Raw genomic sequence first — 25,450 nt, 5'->3', positions numbered from 1 at the left:
AAAGGAACATGGCCCTGACTCCAAGCATTTCACAGCAAGAAAAATAAACTTGAACAGTTATTGGAACCTAAGATCACTGCCCCAAATATAACAGACCCAGTAATATGGAATCTGTCTGAGAGCAAAGAGAAAACCCACTTTAAAGCTCCAGGAGAGGGATTTATCTTCAGGGGAAATGCAATTTGACCCATGGCAAGAATGAATCATTTGTAGTTGAGCTTCTGTGCAGTGGACTTCAGCTTGCTGAGAGTATAGCCAAGGAGAGGGAGCTCTTTGGGGCAGGCACAAAGATAGCACAGGGGTCAGCTGCACCAGCATTTCAGAGGCACATGAACATGGCACAACACTCCCTGGCTGGGCCTCTCTCCTCCTGCCCTCAGGCTACTTCACTTCCAGCCATCCTTTTGATCTCAGCCCAAACATCATTTCCTGAGGGGACGGGTGGGTCCCTGGTCCAGCTGCCACCCCCTCCCCACCCCCACCCCACATACTCATGCTAGGTCTGAGCCTCCTGTAAATGACCTTTGTATACACCATACTCTTCCTTTATGGCACACACACAGTAGAGCATAGACACATGCTTCTTGATTTGTCTTCCTTGCGCACTAGACTGTCAACTTCATGAAGATGGGAACCATGCCTGTGTCACTCACCGTGTAACCCTAATACACAGCACAGTGCCTGGCATTTAGCAGGGCTCAAGAAGTATTTACTGAAGAGTTGAAGATAGAGAAAGGGAGGGAGGAAGTAAGCAGGATCACTTTACCCAACGTCCACTGATCCCCAGGCAGAGAAGGCCCTACAGTATGCACGGGCTGTGTGCATTTTTCTGGGGAAAGGAGGCTTAGCTGTCCTGAGAATCTCAAAAAGGACAGTGGCCCCCCAGAAGTTGAGCAGCTCTGAGTTACCAGTTTCACGTCAGTGGAGAACATCTTAAGATGTGAAACAAGAATCAGTTTCTTTATTTAGAAGTTATTTCTTAGCAGTCTTAAAGAATCAAAGGGAGGAAACAGTTCTAAGTGCGCAGCAAAAGAACTCAGCACCCAGGTCCACAGTGAACTCAGTCTTCCACAGTGGGTCAGACATGAGTGCACGCTGTCTCTAGAATTAATACTGTAGACCAGGAAAAGTGTGAATAGAGAACGGCCACCACTTTTAAATCCATGTATTTCTTTTTGATAAATCAATAGCAGAAACTTGGTTTACTTAAAATTCAGCCAACATGAACCATTGCATATTACTTCCAAAGCCTGAATGGCCAATTTCGTTGAAAAGGACAAAAATAATCTTTTAAGAGAAAAAAAAAAATCCTTCAAAGTGAAAGTAATTGTAGTATAAGAAAGCTCTGCAAAGTCCAAGTGTTTTAGCTCAGTTGAGAAAACACAGAAAATTTGGGGTCAGGGATGGGTGACAGCAGGAGGAACTATTACCAGACTGTGGTGGTGTCAGTGAAAGCACAAGCTCCGGGTCAAATAGGTTTGGTTTCGAATCCCGGTTCTAATTCTTTCCTGCCTGGTTACCTTGAACAATATTGTCAACTGCTTCAAGCTCAGTTTCCTCCTCCACACAAAGGGAACAATACACGCAAATAAAGCCTTCAGCTGCCGCCTGGCACGTCCTGAGCACTCCAACTGTTAGCTCTTACTGCTCCCCTTGTAGGACCATCCATTATCAGCAACACTGAAATACGCTATTAGGTGCACAGCACACGTCCACGCAACGCTACCTAGCGTGATCGTCATTACCACCTATTACCAGAGGCACAGGAGTAATGCAGCCCTCCGTTTTCATCCAGCATCTGATCTTTTTTCCTCCCGAAGCAAATACCGACCTCAGCTTCCCTGCAGTCCTGATTTGCTAATCAGGTCAATAAATCCTAACGGTGGCCACAGAACCGTGGGTCAGTATCTGCTTAATATCTCTCCTCCCTGGCTTTGATCTCAAAGACAAAGCGAAGACTCCAATTTCCTGGTTTCCTTTTCATATGGAAAAGCTTTCAGGCGTTCTGAGTCTTCTGGCCCATATTCTTGGAGCAGCTCGAATGCTCCCTACCTTCCTGCTCGCACATGGGCCATTTGCTGCAGATGCAATGAAGAAACCAGCTCGCCTCTCTCTTTTTAAACTCCCAACACTAGGTAAGACGGTGAAGATCATAAAGCACAGCTCTTTCATGTTAAAAGAATTATTAATTCCAGTATCGTCACCAGATTTCCCTGTTTCCTTGCAAACCATTTATTTCTCTACTCTCTGTGCCCATTGACCAGACTCTTTAAAAGCCTGAAGCCAGTAAAAAGGAAGCAGATTTTTACAGATACATCCTGTCGGCTGTTCTGGGAGCAGGGGCTTGGACTCCTGGCTCCGGGCCTCTCCATCCTGTGCCTGGGGGAGGAGAGGATTTGGGCAGCTCTGCCTCCGCACTGGAACACTGGGCTTCGCTTCTGTCCAGCAACGAAGCTGCACTGTATCCAGGGTTTACTCCTCCGTCACTCGCTGGGCCCTGGGTAATTCATCTGAAAGTTACCAGGGTGGTTCCCCACACTGACCTCTCTGTGGAAAGTGCCTCAGTGACTGGGAGAACTTTGACTCTGGATTCTAATTCTGGCTTCACAAATGACCCAGCCAGGTAAGTCTAGCACTTCCCCTGGTCATGACTTCATGGATGATGAGACAAATAGAAAAGTATCCTTTTGCTTACAAAAAGAAAAGAAAAAGGAGAGAGAGTTTTCCTTGGGTGCTTGCTCTTTAAACTTTCCACAAAGAAATTATCACTTTGGCCAGAGTGGGCATAAACTTATCTCCTAACCTTCTTCCCCAGCGACCTATTCTGCATTCTCATCTCTAATGTTCAGAGATAGACTGTTCAGGGATAAAAGAGACCTTAACCCCATCAGCCAAAAGAACATCCAGTGGACAAAGTCTCAGAGAATTAAGTCCCTTGGTGACTCACAGGAACCTTCACATAGAGCAGCGGTTCTCAAGGTGTGGTCCCCAACCCCCAGCATAGCCTGGAAACTTGTTAAAAATGCAAATTTTCAGGCCCCACCCTGGACCCACTAAATCAGCCCTGTGTGCAATTCTGATTCATCGAAAGTTGGAGAACTACTGACCTAGAACACAGAATTTATAATAAGTGTACAAAACTATTTAAGAAATGAATGAGTAATAATGACTGAATGAATGGTCTTGGGCTTTACTGAACCACCGCGTGGTAGAACCTGCTCCCGGTTGATGGTGAAAGGCCCCACAGTGTGCCGCTCCATGTCTGATGAATGCTGGGGCATTAAACTGAGACAATTTGGCCTCCACCTTGGCCTTCTGACTCAGTGTCCACAAACCGCCTTTCTCGTGGCATCCTGTGCCAGGCTCTCGCCGGCCCCCGTGGCTTTCAGAACACAGTCTTCTACAGCTAAAATCTTTCCCTCTGCTCTCTTCCCCACCCCCCTGCTCCTCTTCTTGTCCAGCTAAACCCTACGTATGCTTTTGGTTTAAGCCTAGGAAGTCACCTCCACCAGGAAGCCATCACCGGCAGGATATGAGTTCTCATGGCATCCAGTACATTCCCCACCAGAAAAAACATCGCTCCCCGTCCACACTTCCGTTCACTCACCTTTCTCCCTGCTACCTGCATTGCAAGCTCTGTGAGCTGGAGGAGTCATTCCTTTCATGCATAGCCACATCTCCAGCCCTAGAAGAGCGCCTGCTGTAATTATTTAATCAATTAATCCTGACTATAACAGGATCTATGCTCTTTTTTATAATAGATGATATACACCTATTTTAATTCATTACTGATTAATTTTATTCACCCTAGACATGAATAATTGACCATTCGTCTAGAAAAGAGAACTGTGGATACAAGAATATAATTTTCTCAGAACTTTCTTCCTTAATAAATGGCCAATTTCCAAGTTGTTTTTTGTTTTGTTTTGATTTTTAAGATAGGCACCCTCCTGAATACTTGGTCCCTGGCTGAACCATGGCCCCACTGACTGCCTGTGTGCAAGTGGCAGGGACAGTGCAGCAGCCCTGCTGCTCCTCTTACTTGCCAAGTCAAGGAAAAAGGAGACTGAATCTTAGATTTGTATATAGACAGAAGACAATGTGCTAGAGTATGGAGGAATGCAAAAGCCTCCCCTCATATTTCATATCTGCACATGTCCCATCAATTTTAATTTTTGCCAACTTAGTTGGGAGAGAGTCAGCGTCCCAGATGGTCGTCAGACCCAGCACAGCCCTAAGCCCTGGTCTGAAGCCCTGACACTGCTCCTGTGACAGCACAGGGGCCAGCGTGCCTTCTCTGAGAAGCCCGTGAGGCTGCCAGGACACCAGCTGATTTCACAAGATGCTGTTCCTGCCCATGTGGATTCACTGAGTCACAATGCTGGAGTCACACTCATAACGCATCAAAGTTCCAACCAATGCTTATGTGTCCTGGTGGGAACCAGCCCACGCAGGGCTGCTTCTGAGGACACCCATCCCAGGTCCTCTTGATTCCAGGGAGTTCTGGCCCCCAGTGGGGTATCCTGAGTTTCCAAAGGGCAACCTGAAACCACAGGATTCTGGCCTGTCCTCACGAGGGCCACAGGACCTTGCTGATGCTACGGCCAGAGGAAGTGGCCTCCTTGGTCATTCCGTCTGGGATTTACAAGGGAAACCTCATCTAGCTCCATGAGAACCTGCTGGGTGAAGATCTTGTCTCTAGTCCACAATGAAAAACGGAAACTTCAGAGGGGAACACCCCTTGCCCATGGCCACTGTCACTTATTCCCCAACTTGTTCCAGAAAGGACGTTAAATCAGCTTACGAAACAACATGCAGAATGAAATAAAATAAAACAAAATTTTGTGAATGGAGAGAAAACAAAAAAAAGGAAAGATGAAATGAATCAGGCTTAAGAAAAACATAAAATCCATGCCGGAGAGTTATGTGCCCTGGATAGAAATGGGTTACAAACATGGCTCTGAGCTGTCTGACAACCACCGGGAAAAGGAAAAACATATAGTTCGAGTCCTAAAGTCCTTGCACTTTTGCCACAGGAGAGAACCTTGGGTCTTCTTTCAGAACATTTAACACTTACCGTGCATACAATGTTAACTATCATTGTTATCTAAATCAACAACAAATGAGGGCAAGGGGAAGCAAGAAGACAGAAGCTACTAAAAAAATGTAAATACCAAGTGGAGCTCAGAAGCCCCTTCCCCTTTCAGGAGTTTCCCAGGAAGGATACTCCTAAATTAGCCTTGCATTGTCCAGCAAAGGTTAAATTATGCTCATATCACTATTTAAGCAGGCAAAGAATACTGGCATCAAAAAAAGTTAAAATTTATCATACATTCCTTCCTTTCTTACACCCTGTATTCTGCACCTAAGAAAAACAAAACAAAACACATGAACTGCTTCTCTCCACAGCCTTTTACCCTGTAAAGCGCGCTGAGGATAAGTCGATTGTTGTTTAAGTTCAGATCCACGCATTTATCTTATTGCAATCATCATCCCTTCCGCCCCTTCCCCTCCAGTTCCGTCTCACCAATTGAAATAATTGAGGAATTCCAAAGTAGTGTTTGTTTTGTTTTGTTTTAGGAAAAAAGTATCAATTTCTGCACAAGATAGGAGATGGGTCTAGAAATGATCATGCAAAATAAAAGAAACACTTGCTCAAGTCCTGGCACCAGATGGCATAGGTCATTCCCCGAAGGCAAACTCCACACAAAACAGCCTTCTACTCCAGGGCAATTAAATACTATTGATAATAAAACTAGGGTTGCCTGGATGAACACCGCAGGTGGTGCCTGCCACAGTGCTCACAACACACCTCCCAGCAAGGTGGCAGGTGCACGCGGGGCACCCACCCAGGGCTTCAACGGTGGCCCACCTGCCCAGCAGCACCACCTCACAAGCAGAGGGGCTCAGAAGCCAGCCAGGCAGCCTGGTCGCACAGCCTCCATGACAACTATGCCACACGCATTTTGTGCCACCCTAGCCCTCGCTGTGGGAGGTCCCATGCCCCCCAAGTCCTTGCAAAAGCCTCACCCTCTCTGGCCCAGACCTGCCCACTGCTCCGCCTAGTGGAGTAGGCTCCACACACAGGAGTGCTCTCTCCCCATGCGGGTTGTCCGGGCCACCTGACTCAGAGTTGGCCACCCTGGCCCGTCCTTGTCCTGCCCCCGTTGCCGCATGACTTCTCTCAGCTAGGAAAAGCCGTGTCCCTCGTGTGCGCTGTCTGCCCGCGCCCAGTGTGTGTGCTCTGTCCAGCTTGCTCAGCCCCGAAGAGCCACACCTACAGCAGTACCCAGTACCTGGCACATGGCAGGTGTCCCGATGCAAGCTGTGAAAAGAAGGGGTGAATGAAATAACTTATAAACTCCTCCTCTGAAAGCTCATGGCAGAAGCAGTATATGTGAAACCCTGGGTGGACAGTGACAGAATCTGTATGCAGCCTTGGCGACCCTTGCCACATTCTCCAGCAGAGACCCAAGGCCATGTGTCACTGTGGGGCTGGCTGCTCAGGCTCCACAGGTGGCCTGGAATGAGACCCTTCCCTGTCAGTGCTTTGATTAGTTCAACAGTGAAATGAGGAAAACGCTAGTCACGTCAGTCTCATTCTCATGGATGCAAAGAGCTTTACACCCATAAAAACATGAAAATATAATGAAGTCACACCATACTGCCTCCTGCTTACTAACAAGTAATGAAGAAGTCCCCGAAGCAGCCAAGAAAGATGCTGCAAAACGATTAGTGTTTTACCTGCTACAATGACACTCATTCAAATCCGTGCTCAAAAGCCTCAACTAATTGCATCTGAGAATGTAATTTTCTGAGGAGAAAAACCACAGGACTCTAGGATGTTTATGCTTAAAATAAACTCAGCTAAAATTTCACATCAAATTGAAATTCTATTTAACCTTGAGCTAGGAAGGTTATGTAGTGAAGACTTACCCTTGCCCAAAGAGAGTCTGGCCTTTGCCTTTGACTGTGGGAGGGGATCTCTAGGCCCCTAGAATGTCCTGCCTGACAGAAATGTCTTTTTCTTGCCTGGAGTCTTTGGTCACCAGACAATCTGACGATGGGATTTAGGATGTGGGCTTTGGGCCAATAACAGTTCCAACCTCCAGAGAAATTGGAAACCAAAGGCATTAGCACATTAGACCTCCAGGAGGGGCTACAGACTAAAGGACAGCCGCCCCAGCAGAATGTGACCAAGTCTTAAAAATCTCTGGACACCAAAGGCTTGGGTGAGCTTCCCTGGTTAGCAACACCCAGTGAATATTGTCACACCTTGTGACCAAAAGGGGTTAATGCCATGGGGGTGGGGGGGAGGAGGACAGCAGAAGCTCCGTGTTTAAACACCTCCTGGACTCCTTCCTATGTGTCCCTTCTGATTATAATCTGTATCCTTTCCCTATAATAAATCATACCCATGCCTATAGCAGCTTTTGTTGAGTTTTGTGAGTCCTTCTAGCAAATGGTGACCCTGAGGGGGATTTGGGGAACACCTCTGAACTGATGGTGTCAGAAGTGAGAGTGGTTTGAGCAGACTGCACGCTCTCTCACTTTGAAATTGGCTGACTGCACAGGTGACCCAGTCTCTCCTCCAAAGATAACCTGTTAAGATAGGTACAGCTTTCTTTGTTCTTTAAAGGACAGTATTTATCTCTATTCAATATAAAAAATTAAACATGAGAGAATTTTAAACTTGGATAAAATGCTGCTCCAAGCCTTTCTGAGTGTAACCATATATTTCTTTCTGCTTTAGCCCCAAGAACATTGGACTAACCAGGAACAGCCCTTTAGAGCTAAAATCCAGGCAGCTAGAAAGCAATTAAAGACCTTTCTCATGGGTCACTTTGATATCAAACAGGGAAGAATCTACCTGGAGCCAAAGAGGGGAAGAACGAACGGAACGTGGAAAGGAAACCACCATTAGCCTTCACGCCCAGCCAGGCAGAAGGCTCAGAGCCAGTGACAGAGCAGAAGGGACGTGAGTCCTCAGAAAGAATGCCGAGTCGTGCCTGGGCCGAGGGCCAGTAGCCTTGGCAAGATCACCCTGTTGGAGGTCCAGTTGTTGCGCCACCATGACAGGAGGCTAATTTGAGGTCCTAAGACAAACTGAGAGAGGCAAGGGCAGAAACATCTGTTGATCAAAATATTGCATGAGAAGATGGTCAGGTCAAACACTAGCTGAGGGACCGAAGAGGAGCTGGGAGGTCCAAGTGACTTACAAATGAACTGTGAGTAGGCAGAGGTAGACACCAAGATTCAGAGTCACCTTGCCTGCCATTGGCAGGCACAGTCATACACTCATGCAGTAAGAAGCGCCCACAGTTCTTGGAGCATTAAAGGTGGACCAGAGCTTCTGCTCACTCTGACCAGACTATTCCCTGAAAAGGCAGAGACATGTGACACTCCGGCTGTAAGTGAATAATTGAGCATAAAGACCTAAGATGGACCCAGAACTGGGCATAGCAAAAGTCTCAAGCAGATCAGAGAGGATGCGGGTGAGAGGCAGGCTATGAAGAGCAGCCCTTCCAGGGCTGGTGCTGGGTGAAATACAACAGGGTAGAGAAAGGAAAGATTTCCATTCCCCAGAGAACTTCACATCCGTGCTGGAGAAAGACAACAGCAGTGCAACGCAGCGTACGTGTCCAGTGACGATAAACATAATCTGGAAACTAGAGAAAGATCAGTTACAGAGGCCTGGGATGAAACCTGAGCTGTACCTCCAGCTTAAATCAAGGTAGAAATGAGGGCATCTCAAAGAGACGGGAGAATAACACAGACCCAGCGGCAGCAATGTGCGTTGTGTACTTACACACAGTGAAGGGTGCGGCTAGGGCAGAAGTTTCAAGAGAAAGAAAAGGGGGAGCTAATTATCAGTGGAAACACTTTGAACTTTTAAACTGGACTTTCAAGGGTTGAGGGTGGTACAACTGAGGTGTCTCCTGCCACCTGGTGTCAGCATACCTTAATTTACAGATTCAGGGTGACTAATCCTCACAGCTTAGTCTGCTGAAGAAAAGCTAACATAATGCTTCTAATGCCCCATTGTAAAATGAACATCTCTTTTGGTTTAGGACCCTAATTCTAATGGCAGTTCTCAACAAATCATTAAAAGGTATAAACAAAAATGTCCCAAGCATATTCTTCTTTGAAGTAAAGGAAATCGGCTTGATTTTAACTATAGAACAGCAGTTAGCTTTACATGATTTTCTCATACACGTGAACACACGCACACAGAGTCTGTACTCCCTGCCTGTCTCTCTCCCCGTGCTTTATAAGAAATAATTCATTTCCTTTGTAGGAAAACACAAAGTGGGTCATTCAGGGAGTCTGTGATGTTCCCCTAGAAGGAAGCCAATGGCAGTCCCAAGACCCCCGTGCCTCTGACACCACTGTCCTGTCCGAGCTCCAGCGCTCTCGCACGCTGCCTCCTGCCTCCCATCTCCCAGGGCCTCAGCAGGAGAGGACACAGCTGTGAATCCTCTGGCGTCACCTCAATTTCTTCCCGCTGTAAAAGCCACCGCATGAAAAGAACGGAACATTTCCTAGACTGGGAATCCCCAGACACTTTTCCCAAACCCAACAAGCGAGCAGTTTTTACTCTGGTGAATTACGCCCCTTAAGGAGAGCGCAGGCAGGAGGACGGTCCTGAGACAACGGTGGTCTGCAAGGGTCCTGGCTTCGCTGCACTCCACGTTTGTCCTTCTGACTTCTCTGAAGTGCACACGGCCCTGCCCTGACACAAGAGCCCTGCTTTGCCGGCAGGTTACACTCACTTGCAACTATTTGATCCAGGATGGGGTCCGGGTCAGGGATAAGTCCATTGCTGGTGTGTCACAGGCACAAGGGATTGGTGAGCCCTGCTTTCTGCAGCTGGACCCACGCCCCCTGAGCCTGCCTGCTGCCCGCGCCCCGGGCTGCCTCGGCTGGGCCTGTCCTGCGTCCACCAGCAGCCGGCGGGAGGTGGGTTTGATACTGGCTGCCGAGGATCTCAGGGAGCCTTTGTGCCAGGGGTCTGCCTATTCTTGGATTCCTCAGCTGGCATCTGGGACACGAAGGGAGAAGCAACATGAGGCTGAGGACAGAGATGAAGATGAGAAAGGAGTCAAGAACACGAACACACTCAGCGCTTCCTTTCTGAACACTTCCGGGGAGCCTCGTGTGAATGCAACTGTGATCCAGACGATGTCACATTAATTTTTCCACATCATACTCTCTCTTCAGCTACTGGGAATTTCCCCATAACACACCAATGAAGGGTAGTGCAAAAAAAATTATTAAAGGGGATTAATTAATTTAAGGAAAAGTCAAAGAGCAAAGATAAGACTGAAGACACGTAACAATGCAGTCAGTTAAAATTTTTACATAATTTATAATTAAATTATTCTGTACCCAAACATACTTGACTACTTAATTAAAGCAAATTATGCTGATTATAGAGAATTTAATCATATATCACATTTTTATGCCAAATTAGCCAGGATGGGTCAAACTGATTCGCAAATTAAAAATCAGCAAAGGTTAAAACATTTCCCAAAAGAGAGAAAAAGTAGTATTGACTAAAATGCGGTCATTTCTTATTCATTTACAAAGTCGTGGTTTTCTGAGTACTTAGACAATGGACAGTTTACTATTAAACATGTTGAAATGAGTAAAAAACCAAAATAACATAACAACGTATCAACCCTCAGCGTTTCAAAAGCAAACTCTAATTCAGAGTAATCAGAATTATTATTTTGACCTTCTAAGGAGCACGGTCTCATATTTAGAATAGAATTTGCCCTGTGGAGCTGTCATATGACTGAGGGGACCCAAAACGGGTAACATTTCCGCACAGGCACGCCGTCCTGTTCTCCTGCTTCCCTCTGTCACCTCGGAGGTGCTCGGAAGGCTGCGTGTCTGTGTCACGCTACTGTACCCTTTGACCCTAAAGGAAGATGCAGACATTTCTCCGGAGGAAAAGGGGAAAATAAAGGAAAGCAAACTCCAACACAGTGGACATCTGTGACTATCCATGGCATTGAGACAACTCTCTTCAGTCCTGAAACAACTCATAAAAATGTCACTGCCATGGCTCTGACTATATTTTCAGGTTCATTTTAGAAATTCCACCAAAGATGTAAAATATACAGGCAAAAATCTACATGTGTGGGATGTCATGTGATTGCTGTTTCTATTTATTCTTTGCAATATTATTTAAATGTACAATGAACACATGGCATTCTTATAAGACAAAAAGAAGTACTTTTTTAAACGGTTGCAATGCAGTCTTCACTCACACTACCTCATTTGGCGTCATAAAAGAAAAGCAGCTCATTACGATTGTCCCACAGATGCGTCAGTGAGGACCTTTCTATCAGTTCTCCATGACGACAGCAGGAGAAGATACCGACAGTCGGAAATGCAAACGGTGGGGCCGAGGGCGAGATTCTCTGTAGAAAGGAAGGGACACGGGACAAGAGCAGCTCTGTGCCACACCGCCCACTGACTTCAGTCCTCAGAGGAGCAATGCTGCCAGGTAGTGCCTGTCGTGCCAATTCTATAGATAAAGGATTGGAAACTCAGCTAGCTACCAGGGGACACAGCTAGAGTGGCAGAGTTGCGACTGGGTCAAGCTTGGTCTCGCCCCACCCACAGCTCGTGCAGAGTTCAGGAAGTCTCGCTAGAAATCCTGAGGTCCGGTTCTTGCTGGAGCTCCCCTGAGAAGAGAATCACCTTTCTGTGTTGCTTCTTGTTTATTTTCTTCTCCTGCCACACGTGTGCTTGGAAGAAAGGAAAATCCCCAGGATCCACCCAGCACTGGCCTCCCTCACCTCACAATGCACGAGGCCGCGTCCCTCTGCTGGGACTGGGGCCGTCAGCAGGGTGCGTGGCAGGCAGAACTGTGCAGCTCTCTGCCCCTTCCAGGAAAGAGTGGCTGGCCATGGAGGGTCCTGTGCCACCATCTGCTGCCCAAGCTGGGCACCCCCAGCCCCTCCACAAACCAGCCACCTCCACTGTGCTGCTGAAGCACCGTCAAAGGGCAGAAGGGAATGTCTGCCGGGCCACCTAAGGATATCGATTCTCTTCAACCGTGTATGTCAACGTCGTTTCCCACGACTTCTGCCAAGGTGCTCATCACATTCCTGTCATAGTCCAAGGACCATAACGCTAAATAAATCACCAAAGGCAAAAGAAATAGAAATTTGGAGAAAGGAACTAGTCTCTGCAGGCCTGTTCTCCGATTTTTGTTTTTAATACATTCCCTTGAAATGGGATAAAAATCAAAGGTGTAGGTTGCTGGGCCCTGGGAGAAGTAGTCTTTCTGTTCTGTTTTAAGCAGAGAAGGGTCCAGTCCAAATCCACAACTGGGGTGGGGGCACAAAGGTCTTCCTCTTGTTTGTCATTTCGTTAATAGTGGAAAAAATGACAGCAGCCCGCAGGCGCAGGGCATGTGCCACGTGGGGACGCGGTGCCAAGCACGTGCATGCATGGTCATGATCTCACTGAGTCGGAACAGCAACTCTTCAGGGTAGGTTCTTTTATTATCCCCACTTGCCAGATAAGTAAACTGAGGTTTAGAGAGATTGGGTGACTGTTGTATATCTGGTTGCATATCTAGGCTGGATGTTGAGCCCTGGGAGACCACAAAGATCTTAATTACCACGCCCTACTGCTTCCCATCAGACCTTCAAGCGAGGGTATTTAGATTCCCAGTGAAGGCGGGTTTGTCTATCTAGCTGCTTAACTCACTCTCAAGTCTCACATTAAGATCCTTCAGTTTCAGTAGACACAGAGGGGTCAATCTACGGGGTGGTACAGGGAGGAGAAAGAAGGGAACCCAGAGAATTCGAATTATAACAGGAAAATGGCTTGAAAGAGCTAAACCTATAACTTGGAGCCAAGTGGTTTGGCAGATGAACCCATGTTCAGGAATTTATGATGACAGGGACAGTCTTTTTTCCACCCCACTTCAAGCTGCTTTATAGAACTTTATCTTTTATGTCCAAAGATCAAATAAAAAAAATCACATTTAATGAGAACTAGGGGAAATATCCTGGTGGCAATTAAAGAGTAAAAATAACCTCTCTGTGGTTTCAGACCACTGGAGTTTTCTAATTTTAAGAGGCACAGGCAAATCACTTAAGCAAAGCCTTTTGGGCTGTGTTTGTCTCATGTTTCCTCCCACACCCAGAGTGGTTGAAGTTACAGGCAGCCATAGCTCCTGAACTCATGCAATTGTGTAGTATATGCAAGTACAACCAGGCCACACTCAACAGCTCACGAACGCGGCCTTTCAGCATGGAAGCCCAATCCAAGTCTCCACTGTAAGCAGTTGCTTTGTGTGGAAGGAGGTTAGACAGGCAGAGCTAGAAAACGTCATGGAACCCCTGTTCTTAGTGACAGTCCTTCCTTCCTCCATCCTCAAGGGCTGTTTCTACTGTCCTCTGACTCTGAACATGAAGTCTTGCAGTTGGCCAAGATCCAAAGGATCCTCACCTCACTTCCTATTTTCCACGTGCAGACCTGATTTGTGCTATACCAGGAGCCGAACTTTTCCTCAGACCTGTAATAACTGAGCTCATTCAAACCCTCAATGGCAGCCAGAGTGATTTGAGATCCCGTTTTAGGAAATCACCTCTGCCCTATACCACCGTGGTTTGGAAAGCCCCCCTTAATCTTACAGTCCAGCTAACATCTGGAAAAACCCTGTGGTGTCACCAGCTTCCCAGTGGATGTGTAGACACATAAAAACCTAGAATTGCCATGGGCACTAACTCTGAAACACTTCCTGGAGTTTCCCAATTTGGGACATAATGTAGGGCTGACAAGATGAGATCAGTTTTCTGAACAGAAAGAAGTAGGGACATTTACCTCATGCTTTGGGCCCTTGTTTTGTACACCAGGAGATGTGATGCAGTCTGTTCCGAGGTCAAGTCTATCCTTGGTCAGTGACCCAAACCCATTCCCCAGAGCACTGTACTCACTGGTAGAACGTGGCATAGTCCACTGTCGAGTGGCAGGTCTGAAACTCCCAGGACTTGAGCTTCTGGCATTCTCGATGGGCTCGGAGCTTTACTTTCACTGTCCCTTGACACAGCTCAGGCACTGGTTTTCTCTGGGGTCTGTTGCAGAACTCGTTGGACTCTACCCTCCAAGACTCAGCAAAGTCATCCACATCAAACTTGAAGTTTCCGTCTCCACCAATCAAGTCATCACGTTTATGTCCATTGTAGTTGCCACAGAGACCACACAGCTTGCCCTTGAGATGAGGGGCAGCCATGACTTCCACAAAACTGTCTCCATCCCAGGATATTTCCAAACCTAGAGGAGAGGAAAAGGAGATCAGCCACTCCTGAAGTCACCAATGATTCCCAAAAGTGCTCATCCTTATATAGCACATATGACCTTCCTCTGATGAGGAACACCAAGGATCTGCCCAAACTCTTGGCTACCTTTTAATCTCACCACATTGAGTGTTGTGTGAAATTACATGAGTCACTTACTTGCTGGGGCTTAGAGTTTTTAAACTGTATGGAGTTTGCCCTTACAATGTCTTACATACCCCAGATTTGACCTATAGATGACTGCTCCTTGACCGTGCTACTCTAGGGTTTGCATTTTTGCCCTTTTTACAAGTAACTATGTTGATCCAAATTGTGCTTTCATTTATCCAGTGACTACCATAATGTGGAAATGGAAAAAAACAAAGATGATAGTACTTTTTTTTTTCCCTTAATTTTATTTTGTTGATATACAATGTGGTTGACTATTGTGGCCCGTCACCAAAACCCCCCTCCCTCCTCCCTCTCCCCCCTCCCCCCCAACAATGTCCTTTCTGTTCGCTTGTCGTGTCAACTTCAAGGAATTGTAGTTGGTGTGTCTTCTTCCCCCCATCCCGTTTTTTTGTGTGTGTGTGTGAATTGATTTATTTATTTTTAGCTCCCACCAATAAGTGAGAACATGTGGTATTTCTCTTTCTGTGCCTGACTTGTTTCACTTAATATAATTCTCTCAAGGTCCATCCATGTTGTTGCAAATGGCAGTATTTCATTCATTTTTATAGCTAAGTAGTATTCCACTGTGTAGAAGATGATAGTATTTAATATAATTTTTTTTATCCAATAATGTGCCCCCATATAATTATTCCCCCAAATGCCAAAGGAAAATATACAAATTATTTGCTATAATAAGAGCATTCAAGAAATAAGTATATAGCTTCTGAATACATCCTCTTCAAAGGACAGCACTCATATAAATGAAAACATTTGCTCCTTCAGAAGTTTATAGTCATTCCCGAGGCATGGGCCACTGTGTAGTCAATGTTTCCTGGGTTTGAGTTGCTGTGAAACCATCCCCTGGGGCACCCATCCCTGGGCTGTTCATAAACTTCAGCGCGGAGGCGGCATTGGAGGCTACCGGGCCATGGCAAAAGCTCCACTTGCACATCATGAGCAGGCCAGTACTGTCTTGTTCATCAAGAAAACTGTCTTTCTTTCAGAAGGTAGAGAACACAGCCCTTTCTTGGTTTGCTGAACTGACTCCCTAAAATGCTGGAGGGTTTGTCTGAAAATATCAGGCTGATGAGCAAATGTTCAGAAGTTGGGGGTGAGGTGGTGTGAAGGGACAGGAGAAATAAGGGAAGGGGGGAGAGGGGGTGACAATATTAAATTGGCACAAGGTGACAAGGTCAGAGTGACATAAGATCAGGAAGAAACACCCAGAGGTAAGATTCTGAAGCCAGTACTCCCGAAGTGTGGACATGGTCCGAGAGGAGAGAAGTGTGGCCAAAAGACATGCCTGTGAGGAGGCCACACGAGTGCCACAAGGAAGCATTACTCTAGGGGGAGTTACTGGTAGGGTAAAGCAGTGCTCTAACACTGGCTTTCTGAATAAATAAATGGAAAGAGCCACAAGGAAATCACCGTATTGTAAATGAAAGGAACAGAAGCATTCTTAGTTCGAGGCAAATGGCAGAGCAGATTTCCTGATGAGGAGGAGAGGCTGAGTTCAGAAAAGCACTTAAATAGACTCGAACGAATAAGAAAGAAAGGAGGCATAGCCAAGCCTCACGTGGCAGTAATTTGATGAAGAGACGGCGGTGAGGGGACCCAGTAATGAGGGAAGGGACACACTGCTAACGTGCCCACACGACTGGCTGACATCCCTTGCAGATCTCTGTGAGAGCATGGTGTCAACTCTGATGACCACAACTGTCTCATAAAATGACGTCTATTTCTTCATTCCCCATCACCTAACACATGATATGGCACAGAGTATATACTGTAGCAAAGATACATTGAACCTGCAAAGCCAAAGAAATAGGGAGTTTCACGCTAGTTAAGGCGCTGAAATAACCATTTTGAAAGAAGACAGCAAACTATAAGATGATTTGTAATGCACTCCCTAAGGTACAGAAGAGATGTGACCTCACAAGCCCGGAGCCAGGCAACTGCTCAGCAAAAGAAAGCAGGGGAGAAAATCAATTCCATACAAAGTCTAACTTTTAGAGCTTAGTTCTAAAGGTTTTCCATGTTGCAAAATCTTCCAAGCTACAAATCTGTTTCCTAGACAGCCAGCAAATACTGTTCATCCAAGTGCCACAAATAATTGAGAATTGACACCCAAAGGAGCTCCAACGTCATTACCGACAACGATCTAATAAATTTGAGACTCTGGGCAGCTGATTTCACGGGGATTCAGCTCGCAGTGGACAAGCCGGTCAGTGTATTCGTTCTTCCCAGTGGACTGGTGCTCCACGCTCGCTTGGAAAGATGCAGACCCGCTGTGTTTTCAGGAACCTCTTCTCAAAACTCATGACAGCTCACTCATAAAAGAAGGTCCCCAAAGTAAGAGAATAATTTGTAATTCACTGCCCTTTCTTTCTCTTTCTCTTTGTCCTTATCATATTAAGAGAACTTTCAAGGCCCAATGCTTGGCTTCACATTGTGGAGGGTCAACCTTTTCTACAACCTCTGCCTATCACCGTGTCCTTTACACATGGGTTTGCATGAATACTTTTACCTTTTACACGAGTAAAATCCATGCAAAATAGATTACAGTAGTGAAAGGCAAAAACCCCAACAAGTTTTAATTCAGGAAATGGATCTTCCTATTGATGTTTTAAATAGACACCCTAGATGAAAACATCACGGAAGGGTTGAGGGGCTGGGGATCTTCTTTTCTGCAGCTGAGATGAGTTTCCCAGTTCTCTGCATGGGCAACTGGGGAGAGGGAGCTGGCAGCGTCAGAGGCCAGGGCTGAAGTGTAGGGTTCCTGTGCGATGTGAGCAGCAGCCACGTTCCTCCTGCCCGTGAAGGGCCTTCCAGTGTTCCCCACTCACCAGCAGACCTTTTACCAACGTGTTCTTCACCTTCCAGTGTGTGACCTGGCCCCAGGCCACCAGCTGGGTTTTCTGTGGTTGTTGTTGCACAATTGTTATTTGATTGCACGGATGTTGTTTGTTTTGCAGTTTGGTTGTTATTGTTGCTGTTGCTGTCGTCGGCTAAAGGGGAGAGGAGGTGCAAAATCTATAAACATTTCATAGTGATGTTTTAAAATGGATGGTTTTTCTGTACAGCTTTTACACCCAAAAAATGGAAGGGAGGGGGTCGGATGTATTTTCTGATTTCATCGCATATAGGGCTCTACCAGAAATAAAATAAAAAGCCGCATGCCCCACGTGTTAACACTTGCAGGTGGATCTGACGTAACTCAGGTAGAGCTGATGAAGTGAGCAGATGGCAGAAAGGAAATATTTTTCAATTATTTGCTAAGTGCCGAGAGTTGAGGCAGGGCTGTGTGGTGGGGGTAGGCAATGTTTTCTCAAGCTACTAAACCTTGCTCTGTGCCAGCTGCGATGAGGGAAGCAGCTACAGCCTAATTGCACCCGAACTGCACAGCCACCTGTGCTGCTCTGCTAAATGGTTCTGTCATGAAGTGCTGAGTCTGGAAACCACAAGGGCAAAGACCATTCCTCCCTGTTTCCCATCTTCCAGTTGCAGGCTTGATTCAAGCTGCTATTTTGAAAAAAGTACTCTTTGATCACATGTGCTTACGGAAAAAAAAAAAAATCTATGGAAGAAGAACACTCAAAGGAAAGACTGTGATATTTTAAATAGACCATCAATAGGTGATAAAAAGAAAATATCCCTAAGGAGTAGTTCACACTGAGATGGCTAGACCAGGGTGGAAAACACTGTTATCTGGAAATGGGATTGTTTCATTCAAGATAAGCACAAAACAAGTTTAGTGCCTGCAGGAATACAACTCTTCCCTAGGAAGCAGAAGGCCTATGTCATTCATGTGCTACAGGCAATTGTTCAGTTGGGTATTCAGGATGCCATGAAAATGTGGCAAGAGAGATGGAAAAATAGAAGAAATTGTGAAACTGAGTTCAAGGCCTACAATAGTTAGTTCACTAATCTAATGACGGTACTTATGATATGTTATTATTTTCTTAGCAGCCTCATCCTGCTACTCATTTTTCTAATGTGGAATCCTGACAAAGAGGACAATTATTCCACGAGGTTTTGGCAGCTATGAGTGGAACAGTACTGAACCTCCTGGTCTGTTAGAAACCTTCAACTACCCAGGATCCCTTGAAGAAATGGGCTGCGGTTGACTAATAATTTCCATATCAGTACGAAGCACTGTGTTCAGCTGGCTTGTAAACAGATAGGCAAGGTGCTTCCAATTAGTGCTGAGCAATAATGGGTCATCTTGTGTACATTTTACAGGGAGCCAGAAAATGTTGCCTCCTCTACAAGAATGACCCGGGGCCTATATCTACAGTGTGCCATGTCTTTGGGATACAAGAACAGGTGTGTGAACTTTCTGAGCAGGACAAATCCCTCTAAAGTTGAATGAGTAGATCTCTTCACCTCTCTAAAGTGAGGGACGGGAATCTTTCCCCCACTATAGAATGTTCCAGTACACTAAGACCTAACATTCTCTCACCAAACCTATGCTGTTCTCTCTAATTAAAAGCTCCCTGGGCTTTTCTTGGCTTCTTTCCCTTGTTTAGCTAAGCTGGCATTCCATAAATTGATAAAATCAATGTATCGAAATATATTTTGGCTTGAATTGAAACAATTACAAGGGTTCTGAAGGTGCAGCAGAAATAGACCCTCTGTAGTCCCTCACAAGTGCCTGCTCTATCAAATGCTTCCTTTTTGTATCCATATTATCTAAAGAAACTGGAACCAATTGATCCTTTTGCCCTGTTAAATTCTCATCAGTGCAAAAGCAAGAAATATGCTGATTTCCTTAGAGTCTCCTGCGTGCGTAAGGAGACAGAGAACCCCAGGAGAGCACGCAGCGCAGTACCCACCCGACAGCCAGTCCCTACTAACCAAACCACATGTGATATGATAAAATGTGCAGATGAGCTGAAGTCATTGCTTGGGGCTGATATTCAACAACTGAGTTCTGCTTCTAAAATGCTTTTCTTAGGTAGCACCTAACAGACAGCAATTTGAGCCTCACGGCTCCCTGACAGCCCTGAACAGTTTGCCCAAGGGGGAGCGTGTCTGCAATGAAGTGGACATGCAGAGTCCGGTGGGCCTAGGGCAACACAGGATGCTGAGAGAGGGCTCCAGCAGCCACTCCATGTGCCCCAGGCCCAACGGAGCCAGAATCCTGAGCGTCCTCCACTGGAAGGCAATGGCTCCAGCCGTCACCTTGGCTAGCATCCTTCCCCAGTGTCAAGAGAGGACAGGACAGCTGGGCACACATGGTCCCTGGCATCCCACTCTCATCTGGACACCCACACATGGTGGCCTCATTGTCTTTGGCACAGGAAAACCGCATGGGATAAGCTGCCCCACTGCACACCAAGTCTGCGGGAATCAGCTCCTCTGCTGCGGACGTTCCTGTTTCTCTGAATGCCACTGACACTAAGCTGCTTGCTTCTGAGGATTCCTCCCTTCCTGCCCCTTCTGGGACAGATGCTAACAAGGAAACACTCTTTCTTTCTCCCAGATGTCAAACTGCACGTAACCGGCTGAGCTAGGAGAGGCACTGACATCTTCAGGCTGGACATCCATGGCCTGATACAGGCACAACTCGAGAGAGACGTTATTTGGAGAGCCCAGCTACTGTGTTTAAAATGAGGTTGAAAGGTTCTGGATGTCAGAAGCTTGCAACACAGGGGACAGATGTGTCCAGCTATTTCGTGGCATCTTCGGGATGTGCCTTCCCCTGCGAGTGGGGAAAGGCCAGGCCTGCAGCTGCCACAGGGTGCTTTTACGCACCCCTGCGCACCCTGGCCAAGGGCTCCCTGGGTGAGCGGGCTGCGGGGATCGAAGGGGGGAGCGAGACGGAGGCCGCAGTTGCCCACCTGCTCTGGTGGTCACCTTCAGCAGGTAGCCATCCAGGTCGATGCGGAAGTGCGGCGCGTGGCAGGGCAGCGCGACCCGCGAGCCGTTCCAGCGCACGCTGAGATGCTGCTGCAGGCTGAGGGCACTGCCACCCAGCTCCAGCTGCACCGCCCGGGTCCAGGAGAAGGAGCGAGTGCGCCGCGCGTCGTTCCTCACCAGCACCTGGAAGGCCGCGGTGGGCGACGAGCAGTCCTTGGTCAAGACGTACTGACACGTCCCCTGGAAGTTAAACGTCCGCCCGTCAAAGGTGTTGTAGTGGGGGTCTCCGAACACCGTGCAAACGCCGGGCTCTGCGGGACAGAGAGACAAGAGCAGGGTCACATGCCAGGAAGGGGTTGCAGAGCAATCAGGGGTCACTGCAAGGAACCTGCCTGGGTCACACACCAGGAAGGGGTCGCAGAGCAATCAGGGGTCCCCGCAAGGAACCTACCTGGGTCACACACCACGGGAAGGGTCAGAGAGCAATCAGGGGTCCCTGTAAGAAACCTGCCGGGGTCACACACCAGGAAGGAGTCGCAGAGCAATCAGGGGTCCCTGCAAGAAACCTGCTGGGGTCACACACCACGGGAGGGGTCAGAGAGCAACCAGGGGTCCCTGCAAGAAACCTGCCGGGGGCACCTGCCAGGTGAGGGGGAGGGGGAGGCCTGGCAGATATGCACCAAGAGAATTCAACTTGAAAAAAAAAAAAAAACACTGTGGTTTCTCAAAAAGTTTCTGCCAAATCTCATTTAATTCTCCTATAATATATCCAGTGCTATTACACTTAGAGGTTGTCATAACAACTCTGAATTTTTAGAGCATCTCTGTTTTGTAGCCTGGATGCAGTTCTGTGATCTTCACGTAAGGGATGAAGTGTTGATCTAATATAACTAAGAACTGGCCTTACATCGTAACCTACAGAATCAAGAACAAAAAAGTACATGAATAAATAAATAATGGCAGCCACATGAATGACAACACACCGAAACATGGGTATTATTTCCATTAAACTAATTCAAAAAATTTAGAAACATGGTATTCTAAGTATCACTCATGGTCTTAAAGAAAATGATGATATTCAACACCCATATATTTACTCAGGACAAAAAAAAAATAGAATTGCAAAACAGATACATGTCTAACAGTGTTAGAAAACAAATTACTGACAAAGCTAATAGTCACAGATAGTTTTTACATGTTTTGCAGAAACACAAGTTTCCTATATTTTGTATGTATATTCCTACATACAAAATCTAAAGTTAGATAAAAAAACAAATCACAAAACTCATCATTTATTACATTTAGGAAATTCCAATGAATTCATCACTCCGAAATAACATGAATTCAAATATTCATGAGACTAAAGTTTTACACTTTGAGGCATCTGAAAGATTTTTTATAGGAAATTAAATATTGTTTCTTTGTTAAAACAAAACTTAGCATTGGTTTGTTTCCCATGCAGAGATATTTTATCTGCTTTTTAAAGGAGGCACAATCAGGAAATAAGGAATTCATTTAGAAAAATTAACCCAAATGATGAAAGAACTGTAATAAAAAGAGCAATTTCCACTCAACACTAGAATAGCCAGGTCAAGAATATGAGGGTGTCATGTAAGTAGCTGCTCTTAATATCTAAGGGAAGGATTGAGGTACGACAGAGGAGGGATATGCCCGCTGATCTGATAGGACCCACGGGACCCACTGCAAACACTTGCTTTTCATTTCTAAAGTGTTTGGAGAGTAATATTTTATGTAATGACACATTATGTCATTTCATATGTCAATTTCATATGACTCCATAAAAATCACAGGTATTTGGAATCAACAAATTAATTACTTGTTCTAAATTAGTTTTTCTGGTCAATATTTGATAGAGACTCAAAAAAAAGAGAGAAATAGTTTTTGGCATGCAGGAGAGTTTCAATGAACAAGTACTTTAAAGAATATATGAATGGCACTCCTTGGGGACTGCAGTCCTCAGGGTGGAAGGAAGTGGGAGAGCAGTTTGGAAAGCTCAGCAGTGATATTTGAATCCACCCTCCATTTCTGTTTCCTTCTTATTCTTTTCTTGTTCATTTTGCCTTGTGATCCCAATTTTACCCTGTTTGTTGTTTCACGTAGTTCCCAGCCCCCACTTTCCTAATTCTGTATCTCCCCAACTAGTGTCCCCACCTGTCTGACCTCTCCATGTGTATTTTCCAGTCCTTTCTCTGTATGATTACTTTCGAAATGGTCCTATCACACATTTTGCTCACATTCTGACAAATGAAATCTCTCCCTAGCATGAAAATGTTGCCTTTTGGTTGACAGGGAGCAAGGCAGTTCTTTGGGACACCCAAAATAGCATCAGGAGAATGACAGCTCAAAATTAATACTACCATGTGCCACAAAAGGGCTAAATATTACCCTGACCATCAGATGCACCAAATTCCAGAGAAGGGCTTTTTCAGGTTCTTAACTCTACCTACTCAGCAAGAAAATCCAGAATCAGTCAAGGCATTTGAGCTGTCGAGCTTGTCATAGATGAACCTCAGCTTGGAAAGACCAAGGTACTACCAAAGGGGCTGAAATTATACTCCCGAGGACATTGTCTCTCAGAGGAGAGCAGGCACAGGGAATGCCTACACCTGCTGCCCACACTCTGCTGTGGCAATCTCCTGCACCAGGAACAGCCCACTGCTCCTTCTGAAGTCCTGACAACATCTGCATCAAAATGATCATTAACAAACACAGTAACAGCTAACATTTGTCAAGGATTCACTACATACCCTCATATGCCTCTCCATGCCTACCAATGATCATAGATACATCATCAGAAAACGGATATTTAGTTTGTCTTCTAACATTAAACACATAGCTAAGCACTTTGTAATAGACTCATAAAATGAACTATTGTCTAGGCATTAAAAAGTTTGTGAATAATGCTCATGACTAAGGAAATGCTTATGACATGTTAAGTGGAGAATAAGAAACAAAATTCTATGTACAGAATTATCTTAACTATGTTAAAATGAATACACATGGGGCCGAGCCCGTGGCACACTCGGGAGAGTGCGGCGCTGGGAGCGCAGCGACGCTCCCGCCGCGGGTTCGGATCCTACATGGGACTGGCCGGTGCACTCACTGGCTGAGTACCGGTCACGAAAAAAAAAAAAAAAAGGCAAAAAAAAAAAAAATGAATACACATGCACACACACAATGTTGTAAACAGTGGTTATTTCTTGGTGGCAGAATGATGAGTGACCCTATTTTTCTTTTTCCTTTATGTTTTTCTGATTTTGTTTTGTTTTTAAGCGCCAAAACCTGGGTACTGGTGGATAAAGCCAATTATGTGACAAAGCAAATCCTCAAAGAAGCAACAGAAAATCTACTGCCTAGCGTTGCCCTGGGGAAGCCTGAGCTTACTCACAGCTGGGCAGGAAGCAAGAGGAACGTCTAGGGAGACCCCAGGCAAAGGAGATCATGTGTGAGCAGGGATGTCAGGAAAGACATTTTTCAAGAGGCCCTAACTTGTAGAAGGGAAGGGTTTGGAAACCAGGATGGTTCTTCTCTGTGACAGCGATATAGAACAGGCCAAGTAAATTTCATGACTATGAAGATGCCTGAGAATTATGTGCTGCATTTAGAGACATTTGTATCATGAGCTAAAGTAACTGAATCCTTGGCCCTTTTTCTTGGTACCTCAAGGTCCCTATGCCAGATCCTGCAGGAGCAGCTAACACATGTGCTGGAGAGTGTCTGAAAGTGAGAATCTCACGGTTACAAAAATCGGCCTAACTGAAAAAGAAAAAGGTTAGAGAGCACTTAGGGGATGAGAACGAACTTTGCATCCTCATACGATTTGATTCCAGCAGACCCAGTGAAACGAGCTGCAGTCCAAGATGTCCAGATGTCCGGTCACACTCTTCTGGAAAGCTTGGCGCCAGAGTTAGGGGGAAGGTGGGAGGAGATGTATAAACAGAGCATCCTGAAACCAACTTTGTTTGAATGTGCATAAGTCAGAGAAGGGAGAGAAAAATGCCAGTTTACCACTGGTGGCACGTTTTTTCATAGTCTTGTAATCAAATCATTATATCTTATTTTTGTTTGGGTTTGTTTTCAGCTTATGTATACCAGTGCATAGGCATGGGGGGGGAAGATCAGAAGTATATAAACTCAAATATTAAGAGTGTGGGTTTTTTAATCTCTTAGGTAATGGAATTATGTATGACATTTCTCTTCCTGTTTCTTGTTTACATGTACTTACATTATTATTTACACTTACATTTCATCGTTTACAATGACTATGTATACTTTTGGAATAAGAATATTTGCTTTCAAAAGGTAAAAATCCTGAATGAAAATACATCCTTTGATGTTCCGTACAGTAATGCGACTGCTGTGAGAATTAAGTGTCGTGCTGCCTCTGAAAACACAGTTCCAGTGCTTTTCTCTTAACCACATCAGGTATGTTTGCTTATTCTAATGAAATGCCTTTCTTCTGAGAGCAACAATTATTCGCAAAACATCTGTCAAAGAAAATTAAGGGAAAATTATACAATCCCTCGTTATAAAGAAGAAAACAAGAGAAACTGAGTAGACTCTAACTCCCCTCCCCGCAAACACAGCAAAACAAAACCAGAGAAGCAAAAGGAAGGAAAAACAGGGTCACTCATCGTTCTGCCACCAAGAAATAACCACCGTTTACAGTCTTGGGTGTGTGCGTGTGTTTATTTTAACACAGCTAACAGAATACCGTACATGAAATTTTATTTCCGATTTTTCACTTAACATGTCATAAAATTTCCCCAGTCATTAAAATTGCTTTGAAAACACAGAAAGGAGTGTTTTGTCCTCAGTGCATTCCTTCTGCAAAGAGAAAAGTCTCTCCAACATGTCACACCACACCGTGACACAGATCAGCACATTTCCAGAGGGTTCTAACCATGAGGAAGCCAATCAGATTTTTAAAAACATGGCTTCAAATCTTTCCCAGCACAAACTGCAGGGAAACATGCCCCCTGGGACTTTGGAGTCGCTGTGTCATGCAGGGGTCATCATGATGCCAAGTCTTAGTCAAGAATCGGGAGGCTGGGATGAGAAACACTGGCCGTGACTCAAGCCTTTATGCTGCT

The 25,450-nt window shown here is 45.7% G+C and overlaps 1 protein-coding gene across 2 annotated transcripts in view; it reads right to left on the bottom strand.

Annotated features, from left to right (window-relative positions):
* BMPER (BMP binding endothelial regulator) overlaps positions 1-25,450 on the bottom strand; it is a 250,380-nt gene that overhangs the window by 69,637 nt on the left and 155,293 nt on the right. Inside the window, exons 12-13 of one of the 2 annotated variants that reach the window (XM_063115102.1) lie at positions 20,318-20,647; positions 13,965-14,301 (exon numbers count right to left, since the gene is read on the bottom strand). In XM_063115102.1, the coding sequence (XP_062971172.1) occupies positions 13,965-14,301; positions 20,318-20,647 (667 nt within the window). The remainder of the gene's footprint in view (positions 1-13,964; positions 14,302-20,317; positions 20,648-25,450) is intronic. The other variant, XM_063115103.1, reaches the window with a different exon arrangement.

Source organism: Cynocephalus volans, chromosome 11 (genome assembly GCF_027409185.1).
Source record: "Cynocephalus volans isolate mCynVol1 chromosome 11, mCynVol1.pri, whole genome shotgun sequence".
Lineage (NCBI taxonomy): Eukaryota > Metazoa > Chordata > Mammalia > Dermoptera > Cynocephalidae > Cynocephalus > Cynocephalus volans.
The sequence above is the reverse complement of the archived record's forward strand: the minus strand, read 5'-3'. Positions and strand labels throughout refer to the sequence as shown.